General features: G+C 45.5%; 4 protein-coding genes across 4 annotated transcripts; 3 read left to right on the forward strand and 1 right to left on the reverse strand.

Moving 5' to 3' along the window:
* Positions 1-743: 743 nt before the first annotated feature.
* Positions 744-2,124, forward strand: LOC311329551 (ras-related protein Rab-33B; the record flags this gene model as incomplete). Its single annotated transcript, XM_084461426.1, has 2 exons — positions 744-1,001; positions 1,678-2,124. 2 exons carry the CDS (start codon positions 744-746, stop codon positions 2,122-2,124), a joined length of 705 nt encoding a protein of 234 aa, XP_084317552.1.
* A 2,686-nt stretch (positions 2,125-4,810) lies between these two features.
* LOC311329647 (tetraspanin-7-like) lies at positions 4,811-11,543 on the forward strand (the record flags this gene model as incomplete). Its single annotated transcript, XM_084461535.1, has 7 exons — positions 4,811-4,882; positions 9,199-9,387; positions 10,162-10,236; positions 10,554-10,649; positions 10,921-11,076; positions 11,294-11,377; positions 11,475-11,543. The coding sequence occupies exons 1-7, from the start codon at positions 4,817-4,819 to the stop codon at positions 11,541-11,543; spliced, it is 735 nt and encodes a 244-aa protein (XP_084317661.1). The 5' UTR covers positions 4,811-4,816.
* A 1,624-nt stretch (positions 11,544-13,167) lies between these two features.
* On the reverse strand, positions 13,168-15,413 carry LOC311329552 (uncharacterized protein; the record flags this gene model as incomplete). Its single annotated transcript, XM_084461427.1, has 3 exons — positions 13,168-13,255; positions 14,028-14,204; positions 14,875-15,413. 3 exons carry the CDS (start codon positions 15,411-15,413, stop codon positions 13,168-13,170), a joined length of 804 nt encoding a protein of 267 aa, XP_084317553.1.
* A 9,108-nt stretch (positions 15,414-24,521) lies between these two features.
* On the forward strand, positions 24,522-24,983 carry LOC311318364 (mid1-interacting protein 1-B-like; the record flags this gene model as incomplete). The annotated part of the gene is made up of 1 exon (XM_084449668.1): positions 24,522-24,983. The coding sequence occupies one exon, from the start codon at positions 24,522-24,524 to the stop codon at positions 24,981-24,983; it is 462 nt and encodes a 153-aa protein (XP_084305794.1).
* Positions 24,984-27,774: the final 2,791 nt, after the last annotated feature.

The following is a 27,774-nucleotide window of genomic DNA, read 5'->3' on the forward strand; positions in this document are numbered from 1 at the left end:
GCGGTAGTGTTGCCGTATCAAGCTGTGATGTCAGGATACTCTCGACCATGCTGCGGTCGTTCACAAGTTCACAAGTGTTTGTGTGTATATGCCTCATCTCCACAGGCAGAAAGTAAAGGCGTTGTTGTGCCTTCTTTAGGATGGGCCCTGTGTGTCCAAGTCAGGTCATCAGAGATCTGTATCCCTAGGAATTTGACGTTGCTCACCCTCTCCACTTCCTCTCTGTTGATGATGATGGGTTGGAGGGGGGTGACTTTTTCCTCCTCTCCTGAAGTCCATAATCATCTCCTTTGTCTTACTAGTGTTCTGACTCAGGTTGTTGTCTTGACGCCGTGTTATTAGGTCTGACACCCGCAAACTTGATGAATCGATTGCTGCTGTGCTTAGCTGAGCAGTCATGGTTGTACAGTGAGAACAGCCTGAGGCTCAGGCAGCAGCCTTGCGGGACACTCGTGTTGATGTTCATTGTCCTTATTATATTATATATTTCATAGTTTAGATTAACAGTGTTTAATAAGTAGCCTATTTCTCCTGATAAATGAACGACGTTGATTGAATGTCTATCCTACAGTATGTGCAGCTATTTGTGACGGTGAATAAAGGGCCTCTGCCTTCAGTGGAAGCATACTGACATCTATTGGCTGACACTGGTCACTGGACAATGATTGGATGATCCTGTTATCGAAATTGTGGAGCTATACAGTTTTCTCGCGATACTTCAAGGGACCCCTTGAAAATGAGCGATGGCAATTGAACACATCACTGAAAATGAATTTGATACAGTTTTCAACCGAGATGTCTCGTTAGAGGCATCATGCAATAATGAATACGAGACCTCGCAAACTAGAATTTTCAAAATGATTGTAATCGGAGACTCCAATGTAGGTAAAACATGTCTGACTTACAGGTTTTGTGGTGGTGGTTTTCTCAAAAACCCTGAGGCAACAATCGGGGTTGATTTTAGGGAGAGAACATTACAACTCGATGGCGAGAGTATCAAGGTAAGAATGATGTGGTTATATGCTACATGTCGCAGTAAAATAATGTAATATGATCGGACCGGTCCGGTTACAGTAGCTCTCAGCCTGTGACGATTTGAGTCTGCAGTGCTACGAAAATAACACATCTCATATTCAACCACCTTCGGTCTGCATCTTCTGGCTATCATGCCCCAGGAAGTTACGATAGAACATCATGCTTAAATACTGAGCCTTAATTTATCCTGGAGGACGGTATTTGAGCCCTTTACTGACCACAAGACGGACCAGACGTTCTTCAGCGTATGCCTGCAATGGAATTTAGTTATTTACTGTTGACTGAATTAGCCTACTGTCTGGGTGGTGTAGCCGTCTGGTGTATGAGTAATGTCTTTATAACGTTTCTGTTTTCTGCCATCTTGCACAGATCTTTTTCCTAAGATTTGTTTTACATCTCAGTAAGAACCTGTATAAATAAAGGTTTAAAAAAAGGAAGATGAGAATTGATCTTTTTATAGCTTATCCCTGCTATAGGCTTAGATATTATCATTATTACCACTGTATAGCAGAGTAGCCCTGCCTTGATCTTGAGAAGCCCAAACATCTCCCTCAGCCCTCAGGTGATACCTCTTCCATGCAAAGGGTCATGGGTTTGAATCCCACCTCTTCCAACCCACCCCGTTGTCTTGCCCCCCCTCAGCTGCAGATCTGGGACACGGCGGGGCAGGAGCGCTTCAGGAAGAGCATGGTGGAGCACTACTACCGCAACGTCCACGCCGTCATCTTCGTGTACGACGTGTCCAGCCTGGCCTCCTTCCAGAGCCTGCCCGAGTGGATCGAGGAGTGCGGGCGCCACTCCGTCTGCCCCATGGTGCCGCGCGTCCTGGTGGGCAACAAGTGCGATCTCCGGGGCCACCTGGAGGTGCCCACGTCCGTGGCGCAGCGCCTGGCGGACAGCTACGACTTCCCCCTGTTTGAGACCTCTGCCAAGGACCCTGGAGAGAAGGAGCACGTGGACGCCATCTTCCTGACGCTGGCTTACAGGCTGAAGAGCCACAAGCCCCTGAGACTGAGACAGCCCACTGAGAGCAGCGTTAGACAGCTGGGGGAGCCCAGGGAACAGGAAGCAGCTGCTTGTCCGTGCTGACTGACTGAGGAGGACATGGGGGGGGAGGGGGCATTGTGTGAAATGAACGCTACTGTCGGCAATAGAGACAAATATTGTTTTCATCTCTATGACAACCTTATTCTCTAGGTCAGGGGTCAGCAACCTTATCAAAAGAGCCATTTTTGGCCAAAAAATGAATACAAAATCTGTCTGGAGCCGCAAAACATATTTGAGCCTTAAAATGAAGGTAATGCTTCCTCTTAGATTAATATTCAGGCGTGTTGGTATATGCACCCATGGGGGACACATTAAGGAGGGTAGGGGTATTTGGGGGTCCAAGGGGAAAATTTTGAGCACCAAACACTACATTTCCTGCATTCTGGTGAATTTCTATGCAGTCTGCTGCTATCTAACCTGACGCGCCAGATAGTTTGCTTTGCATAATCATCTGGGAAATCTCCTTTGGTATTGTTTGGAAAAGGGCACTTTCAAAAATACTTGGCAGGTGATTGGATGAACCATCTATGTATCACTATATCACTTCAACCGCTCCTCACTGTCGTCACACTTAAACCCACCCAGCCTGTTTGTATTTCAAATTCCTCACAACCAACACTGATTGGCGAGATCGTTTTCTGATCTGGCACAAACAGATCTTTATGGAGAGTATCCAGACTGATTTGCGAAAGAAACAGAATGTGAGCTCACAAAATCAGGATGGTCTCACGACACGTGACTAGCTGCTATCTAGCTAGTTAGCTAACTTGAATGCCAACATGACCATTTATTTTAGTAATAAATAAATGTATTTAATAGTAATATATTTATATTATATTTATATAATTATTCATTTCCGTATAATGTTTGTCAAAGCCAGTGAGCCACTGGAGAGTGGCTAAAAGGCTGCAGGTTGCAGACCCCTGCTCTAGTGAGAGACCATGTATGTATGCATTGTCTGTGGTGACTTGAGTTCATCAGGGCATGTGGTAGGCTATTGTGACAGTATTGGATCATGTGAGCATTGCCTGAATACCATGGCTAGGTCCTACATGGTGATGAATATTATGTTTGTCTCTATGATATCCTGGGCCTGGTGACAGTGTTCACTGATTACTTCCTCTCCTTAGGATATCAGTAAAATATTTAAGATAGCCTATTTTAATACTCTAAGAGCTTTTCTTTACCTGCCTCGAGGCAATCTGAGATCTAACATGACTGGATAGGTGTCAGCTCCTCAACACAGCTTGTCTAGATCCAGACATAATCAGTAATTTCTCGAAGAAAGGAAGGAAGCATGTCTAGAAAGTGTTCGAAACAGATGAAGGAAATGCAACTACAGGAGATGTACTGTTAGCTAATGCAGGCAGCTAACGGAAGCAGTTAGTGATTGATTGGTTTGTATCAAAGGGAATAGGCAATATAATGAATTGCATGTAAATTTAACAAACATCTGTTTGGATGAAATATGCTAATATTGTATGTTAAACCTACAACAAGTCAAGTTTGACACAAATCACACAAGGGAGCTGACTCAACATAATGATGGAAGTGTGAAGGCACTCAATCTTTATTTCAACTTCAGTGCTGTTCATCAGTGTTCCAGAACACTGCAGAAAAGAGTCCATGTAGGGATAACAGGTGCAATCAGCAGTTGAGATCACTTGAGGGCATTGTTTTAGGCTATATTCTTTGCAAGACGTTATTTGTTTTTTGTGTTTTTAACAATTGAGTTGCAGTCATTTTACCATTAACGTGCATGTGTTGAGCATCTTATTATGTAACATTAATAAGCACATTGGTTTCTGTGAGACTCGCTGATAAAGGAGTAATTTTGTTCATTTGGCCCAAGGTAGTCAGTCAATGAATGTTGATTGTTGTTTGGCAGTAGGCCTACTGTAGCCTATGCCCATTTACCAACATGACCTGGGATGTATAGGCTCAAATACATATTACTGAACTGGCCTACCAGACCCAGAGGCCCAAGAGCTCAGGGGGCCCTTTGCATTTCTTGTCGCATAGTCAAAAGGCTTAGTCATTCATTCAATAACAGAGCCTTGAAAATCCTGCTGAAAAACTGAAGCAATAGCCTAAACATTCACTTTGAAGACGTCAAAAGAAAGAAACCATCATGATACCTGTAGTTTTTAAGTGAGTGTTTAAAGTACTTTAGAGGGGCTGAGTATTCCATGCAATATGGGCCCTTCAACTCTTGGGGAGAAATCCAAAAAGTAAGTCCTCCCCACAGAGTTGAGGTCCCTCGAGTGAAAACCGAGCTGAATAAAGCTGCTTTTATTGTGAGTTTTCTCAAATCATCTGCAAATTGGGTGCCGTCTCATTGGGCAGATAATAAAAAAAAAAAAGATAAATGAAACGGGTGGGAGGGCCCTTTACGTGTCTGGGGCCCGTCATTTCATAATCCGTCTATGTATAGGCTACATAAAGACTTAAGATATTCCACTGAATATACCACTGTTGTAGCATGAATTGACAGTTTGGGAATCAAAGCTCAATCCTTTTTATTCCAATAAAATATTTCAAACAATCAAGTGGCTATGTCGTATTATATAGCCTATCTGAAACTCTGCCTAACGTTGCTGAAGCAAGCAAGCGCATTCAATGATTCCGCTAGTGCCGCGTAGCGGATAAAGGTGGAAACACAACGGTTTGTGTACAGAGAGAGAAAGAGAGAGATAGGCTACATTTCGGTTGACTGTAACTTGCATCGGGCAGAATGGAGACCAAACCAGTGATAACATGCCTGAAAAGCCTTCTCATCGTTTATTCCTTCGTCTTCTGGGTAAGAAGCCGAACCGTTGGTGTATATATGTGACATCATCGATGATGAGGCCGTTTTAAATTGTGAAAATGTGAAAATGTCAATAGGCTCTCGTTAGCCCGTTTGTTGCGAGGTCCGGGGGCTAACGTATATGCTATAGCGTAGGCTATGTCAAAGTGCCCTTTATTGGCGGTGCTACCGTTATTTCCCCATGCTAAATTCGGCTACGCAGGCTTTTGCATCGTTGCTGAAATGCACCTGTTTTGCCTTTTGCCAAAAGCTTTATTTTGCGAAACGCCTAGAGAAGATGTGGCCTGTAATTGACTTAGGCGACAATACGCTGTATTGGCTATTTCTTTATTGACATTGACCGCGACTCGGGTCGGGTGCTACAATATGTTCCCACCCAAACGAAGCGCAGCATCATTTTCAGACGGTGCGTGTCCTGTCGACGCCGTGAGTTGCTGACGCAGGCGAATGGTCCATCATCCCCACAGCGAGGCATAGTCACCGTCGACGACAGTCGATCAACATCACCACCACAGAACATCAATATTCCATTCCTCAACAGGCGAACGATTTCAAAATGATTATGGTCCTCAATATTTAAAATAATCTTGACATGTCTGGAGCGTGTGGCCTATTGCATGGGTTGACACTTGCATAGCTAGCTATGCTTTAATCATTAATCTTTAATTATTTAATCATTAATCATTTAATCTATGCTTTAATCATTGGATATGCTTGAAATCTATAATCAATTCCCTGTTATATTTGAAAGCTGTGTTTTTTCTGTATGTGCTCCTCCTGCCTTCAAGCTTTGGGCTGCATTCAACTCTCACCAACATCCTCATTCACATTTTGCCTTTTAGATGATTCTAGCTATTGATTTTCTTATCATTATTCATTACAGATTACGGAATGCCTATTTTGAAAGACTTGACATAACTGAGAAATCCTCCCCATGGTGGCTCATAAAGTCATAGCCTACACATGCACACAGTCTGGAGGGAGGAGATCCTTGTCCCTGAAAAGGGCCGACGTGTTGTGACATGACCCCCCCCCCCCCCCCCGGAAGAAGTCAAATCCAATCAAACTTTATTTATATAGCGCATTTCATATACAGAGGCAACACAATGCACTTTACAGAGAGCAATGGGAGGGTGGGCATAGGTCCCACCCCTACATATTCCAGAGGGCAGCAAAACAGTTTCAGTTTCACCCGGGAGCCAGAAATGTGACCTGTAAAAATTCTTCCCTGACCTCTCTCAACGAGATGATCGAGCAAGCTAGCAAGCAAGGAAGGGCCTTCAACTTAAGCCTTAACCTGGGATCTGTAGCAATCTATGACGGGACAGTGATCATCAGCCATGTGCCTGTCCATCTCAACCAGACCATAAGGGTGTCATAAGATACTAACGTTTATATTTAGTCTTGACAGGGCAACCTTCACGCTCCCACACCGAGTCCCAGCACAGGCTCCCATTTCAGGTGTCCCCTCAGAAAGACCATCACAGGAAGGAAGAGCAGGGAGGGATGACCTCAGGGGTCAGGGGGTCGGGGGGAGAGAGAGGGAATGAGAAAGAGGGAGGGGCGTGGTGAAGGAGAAAGAGAGGGATTGAAGAGAGGACAGACAGGAAGTTGGGATAGCGGGGTGGGGTGGTGTTGGTTAAGATCCTTCACATAGTTCAAGCATGAGATCTGTGGTCAGCTTGTTGGCGGATAGTATCTAACGGTCAGAATGATCACACACATACTTAACACTGCCGGGTTAAAAGTAGCGCTCGCAGATTCTGAGTAGGCTGTTTCCAGATGGGCATATCTTCAATGATCTGGGTCCTGTTTATTATATGGGGGCAGGAAGGAGAAGGGATGACCTGTTTTAAACCCGGAGGGGGGGGTGTGGGAGGGGGACGGGGGTATCTGGGGTCAGCCAGTGCTGAAATCACAGGCTGCTGGGAATTATGCAGCAAGCTGCGCAGCAGGATAGGGTTGCCATGGGGGGGCGGCCATGTTTATTAGACTGTTTTGAAGCAGTAACACGATCCTCTGGCTTATCTGAACAAGCGCAACAATCATCAGTTATTAGATGAGTTAAAGATCGATTATGTGGGGGATACATACACATTTCAAAAGTCTACACATCCTCTTAGAATCTAGAAGTCTGGATTTGGGCAGTTGGCTGGTGGGTTGCTTCTGGGTAAACTATCTAGAACCTTTCACATACATTCATTCTCAGCCTGGTAGCCATGGCGCGCCCCTAGGGGGCTGATCACTGGTTAGTTTGAATGCCCTGTAGGCCTCTTATTCCTTGGGAAGATTCAGTTGTGTAATCTGATAATGGATGATAATGATATCATTCTGTCTCCAGCCTCCAGGGCTACAACTGAGTCCCCATTGATTTCCTGCTAGGTCGCATAGCCCCTAGGTTTCAACACTGATGAACATGGAAGCATTACTCTCTATGGCCTACCGCTGTGTGTGTGTGTGTGTGTGTGTGTGTGTGTGTGTGTGTGTGTGTGTGTGTGTGTGTGTGTGTGTGTGTGTGTGTGTGTGTGTGTGTGTGTGTGTGTGTGTGTGTGTGTGTTCTACTCATTTGATCATGCCCTCTGGTCAACATTGGCTCATGAATAGTTTAGCAATAAGCTTATTCAAACAGAGACAAGAGAACATGATATTGATGAGAGAACATGATATTGATGAGAGAACATGATATCCCAGCGAAGTGGTGAAAGCAAAGTGTGTGGGCTTTTGCTGTTGGTCTGTGTGAGTGTTTATTCTGGTTTATTAGCTGTTGGTTTGTTAGGCTTAAAGTGAAGGGAGAGTTTGGGCTATTTACTGATGGCCAGGGAAGGAGATAGCTAGAGCCCTGCAAGGTGTTTGCAGAAGGGAGAGTAGTGTGTGTGTGTGTGTGTGTGTGTGTGTGTGTGTACAGTCAGCTGAGGGAACAGGCCTTTGGGAGAAAGTGATGATGACTTGGCATCAGGCGTCACCACAGGGGTGTGATCCCCCCCCCCCTCCCTCCCTTGTCCGGTCCCAAAAAGCTGCACCCCAGCTGAGACACACAGACATTAAGCTTTCTCTCACAACACACTCCTTTATGAGACGCCATCATTTGAAATGCTAAGAGGAGTGCAACAGGAGGAAGCATCTCGCTGCGGATCAAAGACTTCTTTTGATTCACACTCTCTTTGTGTGTGTGTGTGTGTGTGTGTGTGTGTGTGTGTGTGTGTGTGTCGTGTGTGTGTGCATGTGTGTGCGTGGTGTGTGTGTGTGTGTGTGTATTTGTGTTCAGGGCGTGATATAGTATAAACAGAAACATGACGTCCCTTCACCCTCTCTCTCTCCATCGCCTTTCTCCCAGCACCTGCTCCTCCATCTCTCTCTCTCTCTCTCTGTCTCTCTCTCTCTCTCTCTCTCTCTCTCTCTCTCTCTCACACACACACACACGCCCACACACTCTGTCTTTATTTCTTCACATTTTGAAACACCCCTCCCCCAGCCAGAGTTCAGGACAAGCTGAAAGGTGATCTTGCGTTTCATCTGTACTGTAGTCATTAAAAACTAGCTGTTTCACTCTGGTGAATTATAGTTCATTAGGCCTGAGCTCTCCCACTATGCCTTTAGATTAGAGTAGCTTAGATTGCACTTATTGTCCACAGTGTGGGAATTAGTTTTCATCACAAGCGTTCCCAGTGCCTTTAATGATGTAATTAATGTTTCCATTCTCACCTGGATAATGTTCATGTGAATTCTATGTGGTGTTCAGGCTTGGTGATGCCACTAGGGGGCGCTGTCTTCATTCATGTCAGCTCACAGCAGACAGCCCTGGCTGAGACGGCTCAGCTGAAAGCAAGAGGCCTCGCTGCTTTTGTGAAGCTCAAACTATTCAGTGATGCCTGAATGCCCCTCTGGCTCTTTCCACTCTCTATCCCTCCTCCCCCTCTCCATCCCTCCTCCCCCTCTCCATCCCTCCTCCCCCTCTCTATCCCTCCTCCCCCTCTCTATCCCTCCTCCCCCTCTCCATCCCTCCTCCCTCTCTCCATCCCTCCTCCCCCTTTAACCCCCCTCCTCCTCCCCGTTCTCTCTGTTCCACTCTGCCCCCTCACACACACACACACACGTATGCATACACGCACACACACACACATACACACACAAACACACACACACGCTCTTTCTTTTGTCCTTCTGCTTTCTCTTTAATCTATGGAAAGCTGATAAATGGCCCATCCATTTCTCTTGTTGTGAATAATCTAACTCTAACTCTCCCTCTCTCTCTCTCTCCCTCCCTCCCTCTCCCCCTCTCTCTCTCTCTCTCTCTCTCTCATCTGTAGATCACAGGGGCGATCCTGCTGTCGGTTGGGGTATGGGGGAAGCTGATGCTGGGTCCCTACATCTCCCTGATAGCCGACAACTCCACCAACGCTCCCTACGTGCTGATGGGCACCGGCACCATCATCATCGTGTTCGGCCTGTTCGGCTGCTTCGCCACCTGCAGGGGGAGCCCATGGATGCTGAAACTGGTGAGAAGAGAGGGGGGGGGGGGAGATGGAGTGACACTTTTAGATGATGGAGATGGAGTGACACTTTTAAAACCGTCGTTCGACACTTTTGACGTCATGGGCGACACTTTTTTGTGGGGGAAAAAGTGTCGCCGAGGGCTGTCGCGCAACCAACGGATTTTTCTATTGTCGCTGACTCCGTCACATATGGTCGCTCAAGTGTGATTGGATAGCTGGATAGAAGGCTGGTGCGTTGCCATGGATATGCTTGTTCCTCAGCCTTGTTTTAGTTTTGGCTGTCATTTGACGTTTGGCTGTCATGGAGTAGAGGAAGGTCTCTCCCAGCTTGTGAGGAGATATCCCCATCTATACAATCCCTCCCTGCCCCTTCACATATGCCCAAGTACTGCGGAATTTGTGGAAGGGAATCTTTCCCGATCAGAATGAAAACAAACCACAATGAAAACCGCTCTCTGAACAACCTCTTTCCCTCAGAAAGCCGCTTCTCTCAGAATGACAACAAGCGCGCAACAGAATGACAAGCGTGCAGCTGATTTTTTCCATAGAGACGATGCGAAGTGTCGCCCAAAGCATAAATGCAACATGTCGAGCAACACTTTTTTTTTGTCGAGCGACACTTTTCAAGAAGCATAAATTAGGCTTAAGTTCTCTTCTTCTTCCTCCAACTACCTCTCTGGCTCACTTGCTCGGGTGCTCTCTCTCCCTTTCTCTCTCTCAATTTCTCTCCTGTCTTCCTGTTTCTCTGTCTTTTCCCCTCCTTTTCTGGGCCTGCAGTACGCTATGTTCCTGTCTCTGGTCTTCCTGGCTGAGTTGGTGGCTGGCATCTCTGGATTTGTCTTTCGTCACGAGGTCGGTGTCACCGCACCACACTAACGCGCCTACCGGCCCAGTTCCACTCTGACCCGATCACTGGAACCACGTTGTTCTATAATAATATATTATTTTATTATATTATTATTATTAATAATAATAATAATGGCACCTTTCATACAAATAAATGCATCTGAAAGTGCTTTACAACAGTCAAGGGACAATCAAAGTTTTGTCAAAGGACCCAAGATCAAGCTCCAGCAGTACAGTGAGCAACGCAGTGTCACAGCAACATCAGCGTGTCAGCGGAACCACACGGGTGACATTTCTGTCCCTTTTGCCGTGTGTCTGTGCAGATCAAGGGGACCTTCTTGAGGACCTACTCCGACGCGGTGCTGAACTACAACGCCGAGGACGAGACCAGCCTGGCCGTGGACAACGTCCAGCACAATGTAAGTCACGAGAACGTCCGGTGAGAGAAATGAGAGTCCTGTCACGCTGTAGAGCGCGCCGCGGAACGGGACGGCCAGCGAGGACAGAGCTCGGGTCCGTTTTCCAGGCCGTCGCGCCGTGACTTCCGTCGCCGGGGCGCGCAGCGATTCGGATCGAACCGGAAGCAACGGCGTCTGTCGCTCTCTCTTCCTTCTCGCTCATTAATTATGCATTTCCAAAAAGACCTTGTACTGCCCTCTTTGTAAAGGTCATTATCCCCTCCCCCCATAGCTGCACTGCTGCGGGGTTTATAACTACACCAGCTGGCTGGGCAGCGTGTACTACCCTGATAACGGACTCCCCCCCAGCTGCTGCTCCAACACCTCCGACTGCAACCCCCAGGACCTCCGCAACGCCACCCTGGCCCCCACCAAGGTCAACCAGCAGGTCAGCACCCGTGTGTGTGCGTGCATGTGTGTGATGATGATCTTCATTCACAGGTCAGCATTTACTGTACATGTATGTGAACATCCCTCCCCCTCACCCCCCCCCCCCCCACACACACACACACACTTTTTCAACTAGCTGTCTTCATTAATGTAATAACTGCCCAAATCTGCCCCTCTTGCCCACTGGCCACAGTAACCTGTGTCTCTGTGTCCAGGGCTGCTATGAGCTGGTCACCTCGTTCATCGAGACCAACATGGCCATCATCGCAGGAGTGACCTTCGGCATCGCCTTCTCACAGGTGGGAGACAGAGGGAGCTGTGTTTCACTGTATTTCTTCCCCATGCCTATGTACCTGCTTTACTCTCTCTCTCTCTCTCTCTTCCTCCCTCTACCAGTTGATTGGCATGTTGCTGGCCTGCTGTCTGTCGAGGATCATCACGGCTAATCAATATGAGATGGTGTAGTGGTGATGGAGCAGGTGAGTGAATATACACACACACACATACACACACACACACACACAGTTAGACTGATACTGCACACACATACTGTAAACACACTTAGACTGACACTGTGGACACACATTGACAACACTCCAGTGTATATAGTACATATGCTCTCTCTCTCTCTCTCTCTCACACACACACACACCTCTACATTCAAATGGAACCTTCTTTATTGTGTTTTCAGGCAGATGGAGAGGAGAGGGTGACCAGAACAGCACATCGCTTCATCTCTTACACTGACCTCACTCTATCTCTCTATCCCTCTGTCTAGACTCCAAGTCTAACATTTTAATAATGTAACTTACTGTAAAGCACCATTCCTTATCTTGTTGCTGTGCCATGAAAAGCTTGTTCTGTCTATACCTTTGCCTTGCTGTCTGGTGTGGAAGTTACCTTTCAACTGATCTAGGGTCAGTTTGTTCTCTGGGAATACTAACTGGAACTGTTTGTAAGGAGAACGTCAGGCGGATCCCAGGTCAGTGGTAACTTCATATTGGTCCGTAGATACAGTAAGCTTCTAAATACGCACCCCTCTGAGTCTGGCATGCCGCTCTTATCACGCTCTAATCACTGAAACACTGCACACATTTGTACAGAAATGAGTAGAAAACTTAGACAGAAATATTGAACTTGTTCTCATTTTGTTCCCGTTTCGTATTCTTAGTAGATATCTAGACTTGCGTACAGGGTTTAGAAATGTGTAGATAATGTTGAGAGAGCATTTAGAGGTAACCTCGTTTCAGAAAGGGGTTTTGAAGCGCAATCAAGTTGATCTCTCGTATGTATTAATGTGTCTTACTCTACTATTAATGAGCTTCAAATGTAAAATGTAATGTATGTAACTGGATTTTTTTTATTTGTTTGGTTTTAATCTGAGAACTGGATTTTTATTTGTGTTAATATTGCACTTATTGAAATTCTTACTGTGCTTTGTTTGATTATGGTATTGTGTTTCACTGTAAAGGCTTTAATGTTTTATTTTTTGTCCTGTGTGTGTGTGTGTGTGTGTGTGTGTGCGCGCGCGCGTGTGTGTGTGCGCGAAGGAGCAGAGATGGTCTGTACTGGCAGACATCTATGACTGATAGAGGAAATGTGTATATTAATGTGTCTCCCTTTTGAGGATGCAACATTGTGTCTCTGGGCCTACATTTGCTGGAGTAAACTGGGTCAAATTGGAGCAAAATGTACCATTATATTCAGAATACTGTGCATTGAAAATTAAAATATTGATCCCCTAAAACATTTCACTATTTCCCTGGAGATGTATGCTCTGAAGTAAGGTTATGTAAACAATTGAAAAACATCCTGGTACTGATATTGCTTATATTTCATCCTTTATTTGACGTGCATTCCACTCTGTTCTGAGTATTACGGTATTTTTTTACTCTCATCTGACCAATATTGCTCCAGAACATTCTGGCTTACTGTGTGTTCATTGGCTGATCCCAAAACATCCCTTGGCCCTACTCCCAAATTTAAAATTGTAGATATGTGAAGATTTGATGAGTAAGCAATGTGTTATTGCAGGAATCTCCAACAACCGCGCTTCTAGACCATGTGTATCTGTCACCTCATGTTTAGCTTACTGCAGGGAATGTTTTGGGGGCTGGGGGTTGGTTTCTGATTGGACCTTCCACACTGATGACAGGGGCAGCTGTGATTTATCTAACCTTGTAAACAAGAAATATAAAACGGTTTAGAGTCCTTACTTGTAAACAGGAAGTCCCAGAGCTTTTATACAAGGAGACCTGAAACCATGGGATGATCTCAGGCCTGTGTTAGGCTAAGGAGAATCCCTGTGTACTGCATCTTACCCACAAGTCAGACTTATAACAGCTTAGAACTATTAAATTATGAAAGCTCAACTACTGGAACTCTGAAGAATGTAATAATTATAGAGGCTGTCTAACTTATTCAAATTTATTTCCTCTCAAATTGGGATGGACTATGATTATTTGGATGATATTCACTTGCAGTTGAACACAGTTTACACAGGGGGGCGCCAGAGTGGAAGCAACAAAGCCAGCCTTAAAACCCAGCACCAGCTTGAGCATGCCAATACACTCTGTTGTAGATATTGTAACCATCAGTGATCTCTGTATTAATAAATAATCATGATAATTTAACAAGAGTTGAAGGATTTTGTACTTGCAGTATTCATATTATATTTGTGACATTGAGAGAGCTCAATACTCAAGGTAATAACAGTACTCGGCTCAGTATTCAATATTCTAACAATGCAGTCTGTGCAAGTGTGCGCAAGTCTGTGCAAGAGAACAAGCAATGCTTCAGTATACAAACAGAAAAAGGCTGTCGCCTTTCTCCTGCAGTGCTGTCTGTCCTGATGATCTGCAGTGAATCTACAAGCAGACAGTCTTGTTCTGAGCTGCTGTTGAGTTTGGCGGGGGACATGTGATGTCTCGTCCCTCATCAGAACAGAACTCTCTGATCTTGTTAAAGAGATATGTCTGTCTGGCCATGTCCAGTCCGGGTGGGGCTTGCACAGGAAGACCTTCTCTGGGGGGCAGGACATCAGGCTTGCGAAGCAGCTGAAACTCGACTGCTGGTGCATCACGGTGTTCTCTGGCCACAACCATGCCAGGTCTCTCAGCATCAAAACTGCAATAGAATAGAAGGAAGAAAGTACATTAAACTATTGCCCACAGTACTGGCACTCCATATAGATAAAATAGTACCAGAAAGTGTTGATTAAAGGACAATGCTCGTTTTTGACAACCTGGACCTTATTTACGACATATTATAAGTCGTTTGATTCACCGAGATCACTTTGGTGTAGTTCGGAGGCCTGTAGAAGAAATTTAAAATCAAGCGCGAGCCAGTATATCCATGTAATGGCGGTGGTGGGGGCACTGAGAATGCAGTTTCTAAAAATCTATTTTCTGCCGCGAAACGGTTGTTTTCATCAATCTGTCTTGATGAATCGCTAGTTGTGCTTACATAGAGAGCATAGGCCTGTTGTGGTATTTCACATGCCTCTGTAATATGATCTTTAGAAACGTCTTTAGACACGAAATAGCTTCCTCACTTGCTCCAGCACGCATGCGCACAGCGTGCTGGAGCAACGATTGAGCGCTGTGTGAATGCGTGCTGGAGCAAGTGAGGAAGCTATTTCGTTTCGAAAGACGTTTCTAAAGATCATGGCATGTGAAAACCACAACAGTTATGCTCTCGGTGAGTCAAACGTCTTATAATATGTCGTAAATAAGGTCCAGGTTGTAAAAAAACGAGCATTGTCCTTTAAATAGACTAGCTAATGCATGATAATTACCTGAAGTGCTGGTAACTCGTAATCTGTGGGAGTGCCCGGAAGTAGGGTTTCAGATGCTCTTGCCAGTTGTAACTTTCAACAAGCACGGTGCCGTCTTCCAGTCCAACAAGCTGGGGGATGTTGACTTGTTTCACAGGAGAGCTGTCCCTGACGACTCCAGCAATGGCAGACAGAGTGTCCACTCTGGTCTTCCTGAAGCTCTGCTTGACCAGGCCGAAGCACCAGTCAGGGCCAAACTTGGTGTGGCCTGCAATCAGGAAGTGGACGTCCAGCTTCAGGTGAAGCTTGTGCATGGTCCGCCAAGCACAGTACCACAGCACAAAATTGTTCTTGTTTTGTCCACGGCAGTTGTCACAATGAAGGTCCACGTGTGTTTCTCCAACTCCATAGTTGTTGAAGAAATGATGCACGTAGTTGATGACTGCATTGCTGCCCTTGCTTGAGGCCATCCCTTCGTCGATCAGGTAGTTCACTTGCTTCGGTATCCCCTCACAGCAGACACCAAAAATGCCACACTTACGAGGAGTCAAGAAGTACATGGGTCCTGGCTGAAGAGGGTCAGAAGGGAAGTGGACCTAAGAGACAAAAGAAAAAATAGAATAAAGGAAAAGATGAGATGCATTGAAAATCAAAAACACACATGTAACCCTAACCCTACCACATCACAACACACTCATCATAGGATGACCGTATTCTCACCTGTTGTTCAAAACCAAAGCTGTAGTGCATAGTGATCTTCTTGCTGGCTGGTGTGGAGGGGCCAAGGGAGAACTGCAAATCCTCACAGGTCTTGGCACATGCAGCTTTCATGTCATTGTAGAGTGACCGCTCCTGTAGAACAAGGTTGAGATGCTGCTCCTGCTTCTTCAGCTTGGCTGATTTCACGTTGTCAGGCAGGTTGGCACTTCGGTAAACTTGATAGTTGTTGCTCTGACACTGCCAGCAGAGATCAGTCCGGGGTTTGGTGCTTGCTATGTGAGGGAGCAATGACTTCCACAGCCGTCTGAAGGTGTCCACAGCAACAACACGGTGTTCTGAAAATAAATACATTTTTATTAGTATGATATTGAATTAAATGTATGTATTTATCCGTGGGATATAAATATGTATGTATTTATCCAACTTTTACATACCAAGCTTTTCCACAGCATCTTTGTAGAGACACCACACTGAAGCTTTGGAGACATTGGATGGCAGCAACTTTGCCGTTAAATCCCTGTGACCAGGGTGTCTGCCAGGCAAGACAATGGCATGGTCTTCAGCGTAGTTGCCGATGAACGTCACAACTCGTTCGATGTCCTCTTTCTTAAGGAAGTAGCAGTTTGTACGTGGACCTTTCTTCCTTTCTCGTGCTTGTCCACCATTCTCCTGGTAGGCTTGGGCTATGGCCTGGAGCTTGTTTTTGCTCATCCTGTAACCAAAACAAAAAACAAAGGTGTCAGACTACCATACCTCTCATGCTCTCTCATTCTGTTTCTCTCTAGCTACCTAGCTAGATATTAGCTGCCTCGCTGGCTAGTTTAGGAACAAAGGGCTAGCTCAGCTAACTAGCGTGTTAGCTAACGTTAGCTAGCTAGCCTTTGTTAGTTAGTGCTAGTGCCTTTGTTATGCTAGCTAGACTCAGTCACTTGTTTAGAAAGGAGCTACTGCTAAACGACTAACGTTAAAGGACAATGCTCGTTTTTGACAACCTGGACCTTATTTACGACATATAAGACGTTTGACTCACCGAGATCACTTTGGTGTAGTTCGGAGGCATGTAGAAGAAATGTAAAATCCAGCGCGAGCCAGTATATGCATGTAATGGCGGTGGTGGGGGCACCGAGAATGCAGTTTATAAAAATCTATTTTCTGCCGCGAAACGGTTGTTTTCATCAATCTGTCTTTATGAATCGCTAGTTGTGCTTACATAGAGCGTAGGCCTGTTGTGGTTGTTCACATGCCTCTGTAATATGATCTTTAGAAATGTCTTTCGAAACGAAATAGCTTCCCCACTTGCTCCAGCACGCATGCGCACAGCGCGCAATCGTTGCTCCAGCACGCTGTGCTCATGCGTGCTGGAGCAAGCTATTGTCTAATGTCTAAAGATGTTTCTAAAGATCATATTACAGAGGCATGTGAAAAACCACAACATGCCCACGCTCTATGTAAGCACAACTAGCGATTCATAAAGACAGATTCATGAAAACAACCGTTTCGCGGCAAAAAATATAGATTTTTAGAAACTGCATTCTCGGTGCCCCCACCACCGCCATTACTACTGGCTCGCGCTGGATTTTACATTTCTTCTACATGCCTCCGAACTACACCAAAGTGATCTCGTCAAACGTCTTATAATATGTCATAAATAAGGTCCAGGTTGTCAAAAACGAGCATTGTCCTTTAATGTAATGTAAACAGCACAGATAGTATAAAGATAGCTTACCCTATAGCAAAGCAGAATGCTTGGCGGCAGACAACAGTGGTGTGAATCTGGTACGTCGTTCGACGCAACTTTCGCTTGGTAGCAACTTGCTTTGTTGATACAGTCATCTCTGTATCACAGGTCATCAAGAATAAAACTCCGTGTACGAACGAGTCCTGCTCTGCTGGAGTTTTAGCTGCCATGTTCAGTCTCGACCGGTAAACCAATTCAGGGTTCACTTTGCGAAGGCAAGAGGTAGGAGCCATAGCAGAATTCTCCTTTCGTCTCACTTGGCACTTGCAATCAAAGTTTTTGATCCTGTCCATTTCTTCTGCTTCACAGTCGGTGTTCACGGTTACAATATCGATTGCTCGTAAAACTCTTTCCATGTCCTGGATGCCATCCCCGTCTTCTCCATCTTCGTCGACTTCCAGCTCGAGATCAGAAACATTGTCCTCATCTTCACTACCACATTCCGAGTTTGTACCATCGTCAACATCCATGTAGTCCTTTAGGTACGAATCTATAAGTTCTCCATTGTCGATGTGTCGAGCGGCGTTGACCAGATCTTTGTTCAGAGCTTTAGCAGAAGCTGTTGCATCCATGGTTAAACTTGGGACTGAATGTAAAAAAAAAGACGGCGTGCTGTTCTTATGGGCAAAGTGGGGGGCGGAGAACCCGGAAGCAATAGCCAATGAAACCAAAACATGTTAATCGATCTGCCTGCCCCCCCTATATAATACATCCATGGCCTTCCCCCAAGCCCGGCTCGAAATCAGCTAAAAACGAGCTTAGTTTGCAGACTACGTATTTCGTGAACCTAAAACTGTTGTCTGTTATAGTAAGTGGGTTCTTCACAACTTCAACTTTGGTAATACCAAAAAAAACGGGGAAAAAAAACAGAAACAAACGTATTTAGCCCCCTAGCGCATTTCGGGGTTTGCCGAGTTGCGGACCAAATCACCAGCGGCTGTCACATATAGGCTACTTAAATAATCTCCATGAGGGAAATTTGGGGGGTTTCAGCAGTGTGAAATGCACAGTGGAATAGATAGATAGATCGATATATAGATCGATAGATGGATGGATGGATGGATGGATGGATGGATGGATGGATGGATGGATGGATGGATGGATGGATGGAGAGAGAGAGAGACAGAGATGTATGGGTGGATAGATCGATAGATAATAGATAGATAATAGATCATAATAGATCAAACATAATAATAGATCATCAAATTAAATTACAAGGAAAAAATTACAAGAGAAATTACAAGAAGAAGCGAAAAAATATCTATATATACTAGGTCTCTGTGATGTCTGTACAGGCCTGCTTATATTTGTGTGTTTGTGCATGTGTGAGTGTGAGAGTGTTTGACTGTGCCTGTGTTATCCTTTCTCGCTCAGCAGGTGTGTGTGTTTGCCTGCAGGGAACCAACAGAAAATTACTGTCATTATAGACTCTAGAGGCCAAGGCTGTGGAGTGTGTCAGAGATAGAGGAGAGAGAGAGAGAGGAGAGAGACATAGAGAGAGAGAGAGAGAGAGAGAGAGAGGGAGAGAGAAACAGAGAGAGACAGAGAGAGCATAATGTAGGATGCACAGTGCATAGCCTTTAAAAAAAAAAAAAAAGGTAAACTTAGCGCTGTCCAAGACCATTGTGATTGGTTTAAAGAATTACAGCGTTTTTCTCCTCTCTGATCATCAGGTGCATCCAGACGCTTTCCCAGCACTGGAACAGCATGTGAACGAGACCAGGTTCTGAGGCTGAGGGAACAGGACTGAGGGAACATGGGTCTGAGGAAACATGGGTCTGAGGGAACATAGGACTGAGGGAACATAGGACTGAGGGAACAGGGCTGAGGGAACATAGGACTGAGGGAACAGGGTTGAGGGAACATAGGACTGAAGGAAACTGGGTCTGAGGGAACATAGGACTGAGGGAACAGGGTTGAGGGAACATAGGACTGAAGGAACATGGGTCTGAGGGAACATAGGACTGAGGGAACAGGGTTGAGGGAACATATGACTGAAGGAACATGGGTCTGAGGGAACATAGGACTGAAGGAACAGGGTTGAGGGAACATAGGACTGAAGGAACATGGGTCTGAGGGAACAGGGCTGAGAGAACATGGGCATGCATGACCACTACAATACCTGAAGATGAAGTCCCCTCAGGATGTCAGCGGGTGGTGGCATGCTAGGGACTCTCCATCTTCATGTTGACTCTGTGGGGCTCTGTGTTTCATTAGGTTGGTGGTGCCAGTCAGACTCTTCACTGGTTTTGTGTGTGGAACATGCATCGTGTGAGTGTGTGTGGGGGGGGCAGTTTGTTTACATCTGGCTTGTCTTTTATGGGAAATACAGTTGCTGATTGTTGAGTGATCAATTGAGCAAAAAAACACCAGGTTGGTGATAATAGCGGCACTCCAAAAAGGCTCAAGTTATAGTTTTATTAGGCTATCAGGCTGAGAGTGTTCGCCCTGAGATTGGGAGGTTGGGGGTTCGATCCCCAGCCGAGTCACACCAAAGAGCATTAAAAATGGTACCCAATGTCTCCTTGCTTGGCACTCAGCATCAAGGATGGAATTGGAGGTAAGTCCCTGCGACACACTAGCATCATGTCCAGGGGGTGGACTTGTACATACTAGCATCATGTCCAGGGGGTGCACTTGTACATACTAGCATCACGTCCAGGGGGTGCACTTGTACATACTAGCGTCATGTCCAGGGGGTGCACTTGTACATACTAGCGTCATGTCCAGAGGGTGCACTTGTACATACTAGCATCACGTCCAGGGGGTGCACTTGTACATACTAGCGTCATGTCCAGGGGGTGCACTTGTACATACTAGCGTCATGTCCAGGGGGTGGACTTGTACATACTAGCGTCATGTCCAGGGGATGCACTTATACATACTAGCGTCATGTCCAAGGGGTGGACTTGTACATACTAGCGTCATGTTCAGGGGGTGGACTTGTACATACTAGCGTCATGTCCAAGGGGTGGACTTGTACATACTAGCGTCATGTTCAGGGGGTGCACTTGTACATACTAGCGTCATGTCCAGGGGGTGGACTTGTACATACTAGCGTCATGTCCAGGGGATGCACTTATACATACTAGCGTCATGTCCAAGGGGTGGACTTGTACATACTAGCGTCATGTTCAGGGGGTGGACTTGTACATACTAGCGTCATGTCCAAGGGGTGGACTTGTACATACTAGCGTCATGTTCAGGGGGTGGACTTGTACATACTAGCATCATGTCCAGGGGGTGCACTTGTACATACTAGCATCATGTCCAGGGGGTGCACTTGTACATACTAGCGTCATGTCCAGGGGGTGCACTTGTACATACTAGCGTCATGTCCAGGGGGTGCACTTGTACATACTAGCGTCATGTCCAGGGGGTGCACTTGTACATACTAGCGTCATGTCCAGGGGGTGCACTTGTACATCAAGTTACCTCACGCTAAGGAATCAGGAGATTGGCTGATTGGCTGATTGACCACTGGCTGGTTCTCAAGGCTACTTATTTACTTTACTTTATCAGGCTGACAGATTTCAGCATTGTGCCTTCATCAGAGCATCAATTAAGCAATTAGCAATTTTTGTGCTGGGCAGCCTATTTTCTGACCCGCTTGATATGAATATGATGGCAACTGAGCACAAGCCAGGCTGTTGTGTGATCAAGGCAAAGTGATTTTTACATTAGGCTACTGATGTTAGAATAATGAAGGCAAATTGATTTTTACATCACTGATGTTACATTAGCCTAATAGTGTGATTTGTCTGAGGAGAGTGACAATGTGCATTTTGGTGACTAACTGTATTGTGAATAGCCTATGGACTTTGGTTTTGTCTCGTGCGAGATCAGTTGAGGAAAAACAATAGAACAGATAGGCTTTATGCATTCACGGGGGAGCCTAACCAGGCCGGCGAATCGATCTCCACCACACGATGGCGCTTGGGTATCGATGAAAAACGAACGAGTGGATAAGTGTTCCGTGTGAGTGTCGGCTGGCTGGCTGGCAGCATTCCGGAAGCGAGCAGCGATAAAAGGGCGCTGTGAGGCTGTTACCCAGGGAGACCGGCCGCTAACCAGAGCGCTCTCATCTCGTTAAGCAAATTAGATCGGCACGGCGGTACGTCCGTTAATGGAGCGTGCGTGCCGGCGGCCCACGCGCCCTAGAACATAACCCCCTCGCCTCCTCCTACTCCCCGCGGGGCTTAATGGGTTAGGGGGATTAGGCCTCCGTGTCCCGCTATAGGTTTCCGGAGATAATGTATTGCATGCCTATAAGATATTTCTATGTCAACGAAAAGCACGGGCGCACGCACGCGCGCATACACACACAAACACACACGTACACAGAAGTAGAGCTATTCTAAAGATTCGGGGTAGGCTATAAATCGAATAATCCGTAGAACAGCCAAGCCTTAGACTGTCCCAACTGACTTCCTCTAGGGTGTTTCTATATGCAAATTGACGGGGTGAGTTTGTGTCTCTGATTCTTGTTCATCGTAAATATCTTAATGAGCTTATGCAGCGTGTTCACATACACATGTATTTGACTGTTAGTATCTATCGTTCCCTTCATGTTTCTTCCTCTCAGTCTAGTGCACCACTCCTTCCCCTCTTTCTTTCCTCTCTCTGTCTTTCGCTCAGACTCTGGGGTGATGACACCAGTTGAAATAGTGGAGCCTGAGAAACGTGTAACCAAGGAATGTCTCCTTCAATCTATGTTTCTGTGTCAATTTCCCACATGCCATGTGCCTCACGAATGTCCTACTTAGCACCAAATACCCATAGGGGACTTGCAGGAAGACAGATATATATGCTTCTGATGATGTGTGTGTGTTTATGTGTGTGTGTGTGTGTTTGTGTGTGTTTGTGTGTGTGTGTGTGGGTGGGTGGGTGGGTGGGTGTGTGTGCGTGTGTGTGTGCATATGAGCGAGAGCAAGAGCGAGACAGAAAAAAAGATTGTGTGTGTGTTTGTGTGTGTGTGTGTGGGTTGGGGAGTATGTGTCGCTACATCTCAGTCTTTCTCTGTCTGCAGGCTCTTTGTTACAGGCCATAAGAACAGCGCTCAGGTTCTCTCTCTGTGATGAGGAAGCAAAGAAAGCCTCTCTCTATCTGATGTGGGATCAGCCCTGCTTTGCACTGGCCTGTGAACTGCTGACCAGCATTGTGTCTTATCTGATCTAGAATCAGCTGGGCCGTGGTGTGGTGTGAGCTTACCAGACCTATAAGAGAGAGAGAGGGGGACAAAGAGAAGGAGCAAGAGAGAGTGACCAATATGATATGAATGAGAGGGCTTTCGGGAGATGGGTAAGAGGGGTGAGAGGGGTGTCAGAGAGAGATACAGACATGGGGAGGGGTGCGGGGGGTAGAGAGAGACCGTGTGTCATTATAAGGCTAGGAGGCAGAGAGAGGGTGAGGCCGAGAGAAAGAGAGAGAAGGAATGAGGAGAGGGGAGTGGCCGGCCAAGCAGGTTTTGTCATCCATGTTTACATTCCTCCCATTCTTGCTGAGCAGGCACTTCTCTGGTCCAGGGCTCTGATTGACTGTCACATTCCAGAACAGTCTGTTCCCAGTATCTCTTGCTGCATGTTCGCCCATTCACCCGCCAAAGCTCCCCTCCATTCAGTTTGGCACACTGTGCTTAAGACAGAATTATAAGTAGAATTTGAACATCTTTAGTGACCACGAACTGTGGAAAACTGTCTTTGGCTTCCCATGGAAAAATATAGGCCTAGGCCTATATCAACTCAGCCATCAGCACATTTGTGTGGTAATGTCTTCAGTCATGTTATGGGTTAGAATTGACCAAGACTGTCTCTTGTTGACAGGCGTACTGCCCCCCCCCCCCCCCCTCTCTCTCTCTCTCTCTCTCTCTCTCCCTCTCTCTCTCTCTGTTCATTTCCAGACAGCTGCTTTACCGTAACTGTTTACTGGTGCTTGTTTTAGCTGTACGGCATGTCCAACTAGATCATATCCGCCGGTCTGCTATGTGTTTACCGTGAGGGTTCGCTGGTAGGTTGTTGTCATTCCGCTGTCCAGCCGGCTGTCATTCTCTCTGTCTCACTCTGTTTACCAGTAACCTAATCTGACGAAAGGGGCGGGACGTTCAACTGTTGACTACAGAGTGGATAATAACTAGTATTCTGTTTTTAATTGTAATCACATTTACAATCTGAGTCATATGGAAAGTGATACACAGATAGCCTGAGCGATACGGAGAGAAGGACGTTTGGAAAACCACCCAGACTTTCTGTTCATTTTTGATGAAGTGAAATATATTGTGGTGTTGCTATAATTTGACGAGCCCCCTTTTTCTATTGGTTTCATCTGGAGGCAGGGTTTACAGTGGGATGATGTTTAATCTCATGAATATTCATAACCCGGAGCTTCGGAGGCGCCTCTCCCTGTTGCGCATCAGAACGGAATGTACTGTAGCCAGAGTTTTTTTTTACACATATATATATAGGCCTATATGTGTAAAATAATAATAATAATAAATAAAAGTATATATATATGTATGTATATAGACTACACACACAGCGTACAGGGCCTATATAGGTCCATTTTAAGCATTCGATTGCTATGTAGGATAGATTAACAATAATGCGCAGTTGCTGTTGGCATAGGCTATATGAGTGTGCGTAATGAGGTCAAATCCATCATTTTGTCGTTATAAACTGTTTGAGGCTTAGTGGTTTCTACGTTTTTTTTGTCGAATCTATGGTTTTGCATTTGTTTGGCATTGTAAAAGTGGAGGGGAGGGCGCCCCATCCGAGCGTGCCACTGCTCGGTACTGATGTGCTATTTCAGGTCACCGGGATCCGGTTGCACACCGAGAGGAAGAAAACCTTAACAAACAGGTTCTGGGAACGCCCTTGAACACGAAACCTCCTGCGCTATAAGAACCCGTCCGGGAACCTAGGACCGTCAGAAAGAAACGTACGAGCGAAGAAGACAACCAAGACAACTGAACTAAAGTCTATTATTTTGCCTGGAACACAGAAGCTGTGACACGATTTATCCAGCGACCAATCTCTGCTGCAGTACCAAACGGAACGAGCCGCTTAATCCCAAAGCCGATTAAGAAAGAATTAGAGCAAAAAAAAACAAGCGCAAAGAGGACAGCAAGCTACCCAGAGCAAACTCCGGGCACATTTGACAGACAGGTTCGTCTTCACTTTCATTTCATAAAGAAAAAACAGATAAAGTCGCCAAGATGATGCAGATTTCAGAAAGCCACAACCAGAAGAACTCCCTCTTCAGTGCCATGAACCGGTTCATGGGCGCCGTCAACAACATGGACCAGACGGTCATGGTGCCCAGCCTGCTCCGGGACGTTCCGCTGGAAGAGGAGAGAGAGATGGCTGCACTCAAGTCCCAGAGCGACCTGGACTACGACGGGGACATGTACAGCTACTACCAGCTGCTCAAGTCCATCCGCAGCGATATGGAGTGGGGGGTCCGGTACTCTGGGGAGAGGCGAAAGCCGGAGCTCTCTCGGATGGACTCAGAGGGAGAGGATGGAGAGGAAGGCGAGGAGGAGGAGGAGGAGAACCTGCAGAAGCAGTTCCAGTTCCACCTGGCGGGGCTCCAGGACGTCCTCTCCAAGCTGACGCGACAGGCAGATACCCTCACCAACCGTTACAAGAAGGAAATCATCGGAGGCTGGGGCCACTAAAGACCACAGAGCCTTGAATCAAACCATGTCCTTATCCGTTCATCACCTCTGGCTTTGATCTATTCTGCTCTTTAAACGAAGACGAGTAGCCTTAGGACTGAACTAAACTATTTGCCACTGATGAAATTCATTTGAATGGAAGAAGCTAAACAAGAGAGATGGAGATACAGAGACACTCTGCCATCTCTATGGTAGCCTATTTGTCTAATTGTTTGTTTTATTTATGTGCTGATCCTAAAAGAACCGCACCGATTATCTGTATTGGGGTAAACGGGGTCCTCACTCGTTTTGCACTCTTGATGTTTGTTTTACGCACCGTGTCCAACGGCGCACCATGCCCTCAGCTCACATGACAGCTACTGTCCAGGGATTACATAATAATACATTTATTTAATGATGTGTAACGTATTACCTCGCACTGTATGTTTGAGAGAGCTGTATATTTCAGGAGTAGAAGTAGTATAGGCCTACATGCTATACAGATTTTACATTGGGACAGCCCAGTCTGAGGGAGAACATGGCAGGGGATTTAGTCGTGACTCAATGATGCCATTATGTCCAGTGTACGATTGTATGAGCAGGACCAGGAAGTCCTACTATTTTCTATTGTTGTCTTTTTGGCATTGAATGGAAGAAGATTTGGCAGATGCCAATCCTATGATTTCCTCATGCCCTATATGACCAGTGAACTGGAATTAACTGATAACTGCTTCCGCATAGTGAGTAATGAAGTGTTCCAAGAGGTCATGCTCTGTTGTTGTTGCTGCTGCTGCTGCTGCTGCTGCTGCTGCTGCTGCTGTTGTTATTACCATGGTATTAATGGAGATCCTAAACTCCACTTGTGAATAAGAAAATGATTTTTGTATGTACTACGTTTTTGTATTGAATATATTTGTATGGACAAAATAAATGAGTTATCCTCAGTATCTTGTAGTGAACACTAATTCATTCCACACAAGGCTCTTCTCAACAGTCATCTATAATCAATGTCCAAAATCAGTTTTGACACTTGAAACATACAGATTTATATGCAGGGTTAATAATCCACTCTCACTTATATTCCTTGCTACTCTTATCCCTCATTTCCCTGTTAGAGAATAAAAATGCCTGTTGTACGGTCATCTCATAGTATACTGATGACATGTTTATGAATGAAACTCAAGTTCAAGGCCGGCAAGTGTTGTGAAACTGACTGATTTGTTGTCATACCAAAAGGCAGCTAACGGTACAGATAATACGATGCTATTGGCTGTATACACAGACAATAGGCCTATCTACCATATCAATATACTCCAGAGTTACACAACATTCAAAAACGGAATAAACAGCTTGATAGGCCCAATCCTCATTTCAGTGAATGATTTGCTTGAGCACAGTTCTACGTTGCAAAGACATGATTTGTCAGCAGCGCCATGTTGCCCTCAGCCATCAGCATGACAGGCCTAGAGAGGCCTCGATAGCCGAGTGGGAGGGAACGCGGACAGACGGAAACCCAGACACCTGCAAGGCACCTTGCGTTAAGCCCTGTACTTGAAGTCTGAGCACTGAGGTGTGATCTGTGAATATTGATAAACAATACTTTTAAAACGGTTTTAACTAAAAGTCCAGAAAGGTGAATTTAATTAGAATTAATAATACGAGGTTTCTTAGAAGATAATAAGTGCTGTTAGTGAGAAAAGTGATGTTGGTTTGTTAAAGAGAGAAAGCTCAATAAGCATAGGCACTGTTCCTGTCCTCAGTGTCTGAAAAGGTCTTCTGTCAGAATAGATATTGCCTGCTTTACGCCAGACTGGGGTGAACCAGTCAAAGCTTGCTGCATTTATGTTTACTATATAGCCCACTATATATAGCCTACAGTAGCCTATCTGTCAAACAAATGCTACAGTATTAGTCTAGTAGGCTATCTGTTAAAGTAAGGTGTAATGCTCACGTCTTATATGCTGTTTTGATAATTTTGTATTATCAGTGTAATATCAGTTACCCAGGTAAGAATTAACCTACTGGCATGTAGGCATACTATGTTACAATGTAAAACATATAGGATTCTGTGTATTTTGACTGTACGATGTTTATGAGAGCAAGGTGTCATTGAGATGGAATAAAAAGGCGGTGTGTGTGTGTGTGTGTGTGTGTGTGTGTGTGTGTGTGTGTGTGTGTGTGTGTGTGTGTGTGTGTGTGTGTGAGTGAGTGAGAGTGTGCGCTCATTGTTTTTAGAGGGCAGGTAGAAGTAACCTTATCATTGCCAGGGACAAAATTGTGATTGCCTTGCCCATGGCAGTGGGTTTTAAAGAGGGTAATTACAATAGCCCTCTACACCTACTTGTTGTGAGCACAGACACAAACACACACACACACGCACACACACACACACACACACACACACAGACAGACACACACACACACAATCAAACCATGAGCTGTCACAATTATTTGTTTGATTAATATCTAGGGATTAAATCAGTAAAATCCTCTTCCAGGTAGGCCTACTTCGATCCCAGAACATGAAGCAAAGTACAACTAAGCAGAACATAACAAAACAACTTAAGTACAAGTTCCAAACACCTCTCATCGTTAATATCTAAGAGAACACTAGAACACACCTACAGTACAACATTCCCTGTCCTCCTTCTCTCATTAGTTTCAACGTGTTGTTGTTCAGGAAATGTAGGTCGGATCTGGTTTCCTTATCAATCTGCCACCTCTCTCGTTGCCTATGTGTTTTCAGGCCAAAGGTAGCAGTTTTACTAATATGTTGTATAATGAAATGCTGGCTTTTGTGTTTTACTGTAAA

This window comes from Borostomias antarcticus (genome assembly GCF_949987555.1).
Source record: "Borostomias antarcticus genome assembly, chromosome: 2".
NCBI lineage: Eukaryota > Metazoa > Chordata > Actinopteri > Stomiiformes > Stomiidae > Borostomias > Borostomias antarcticus.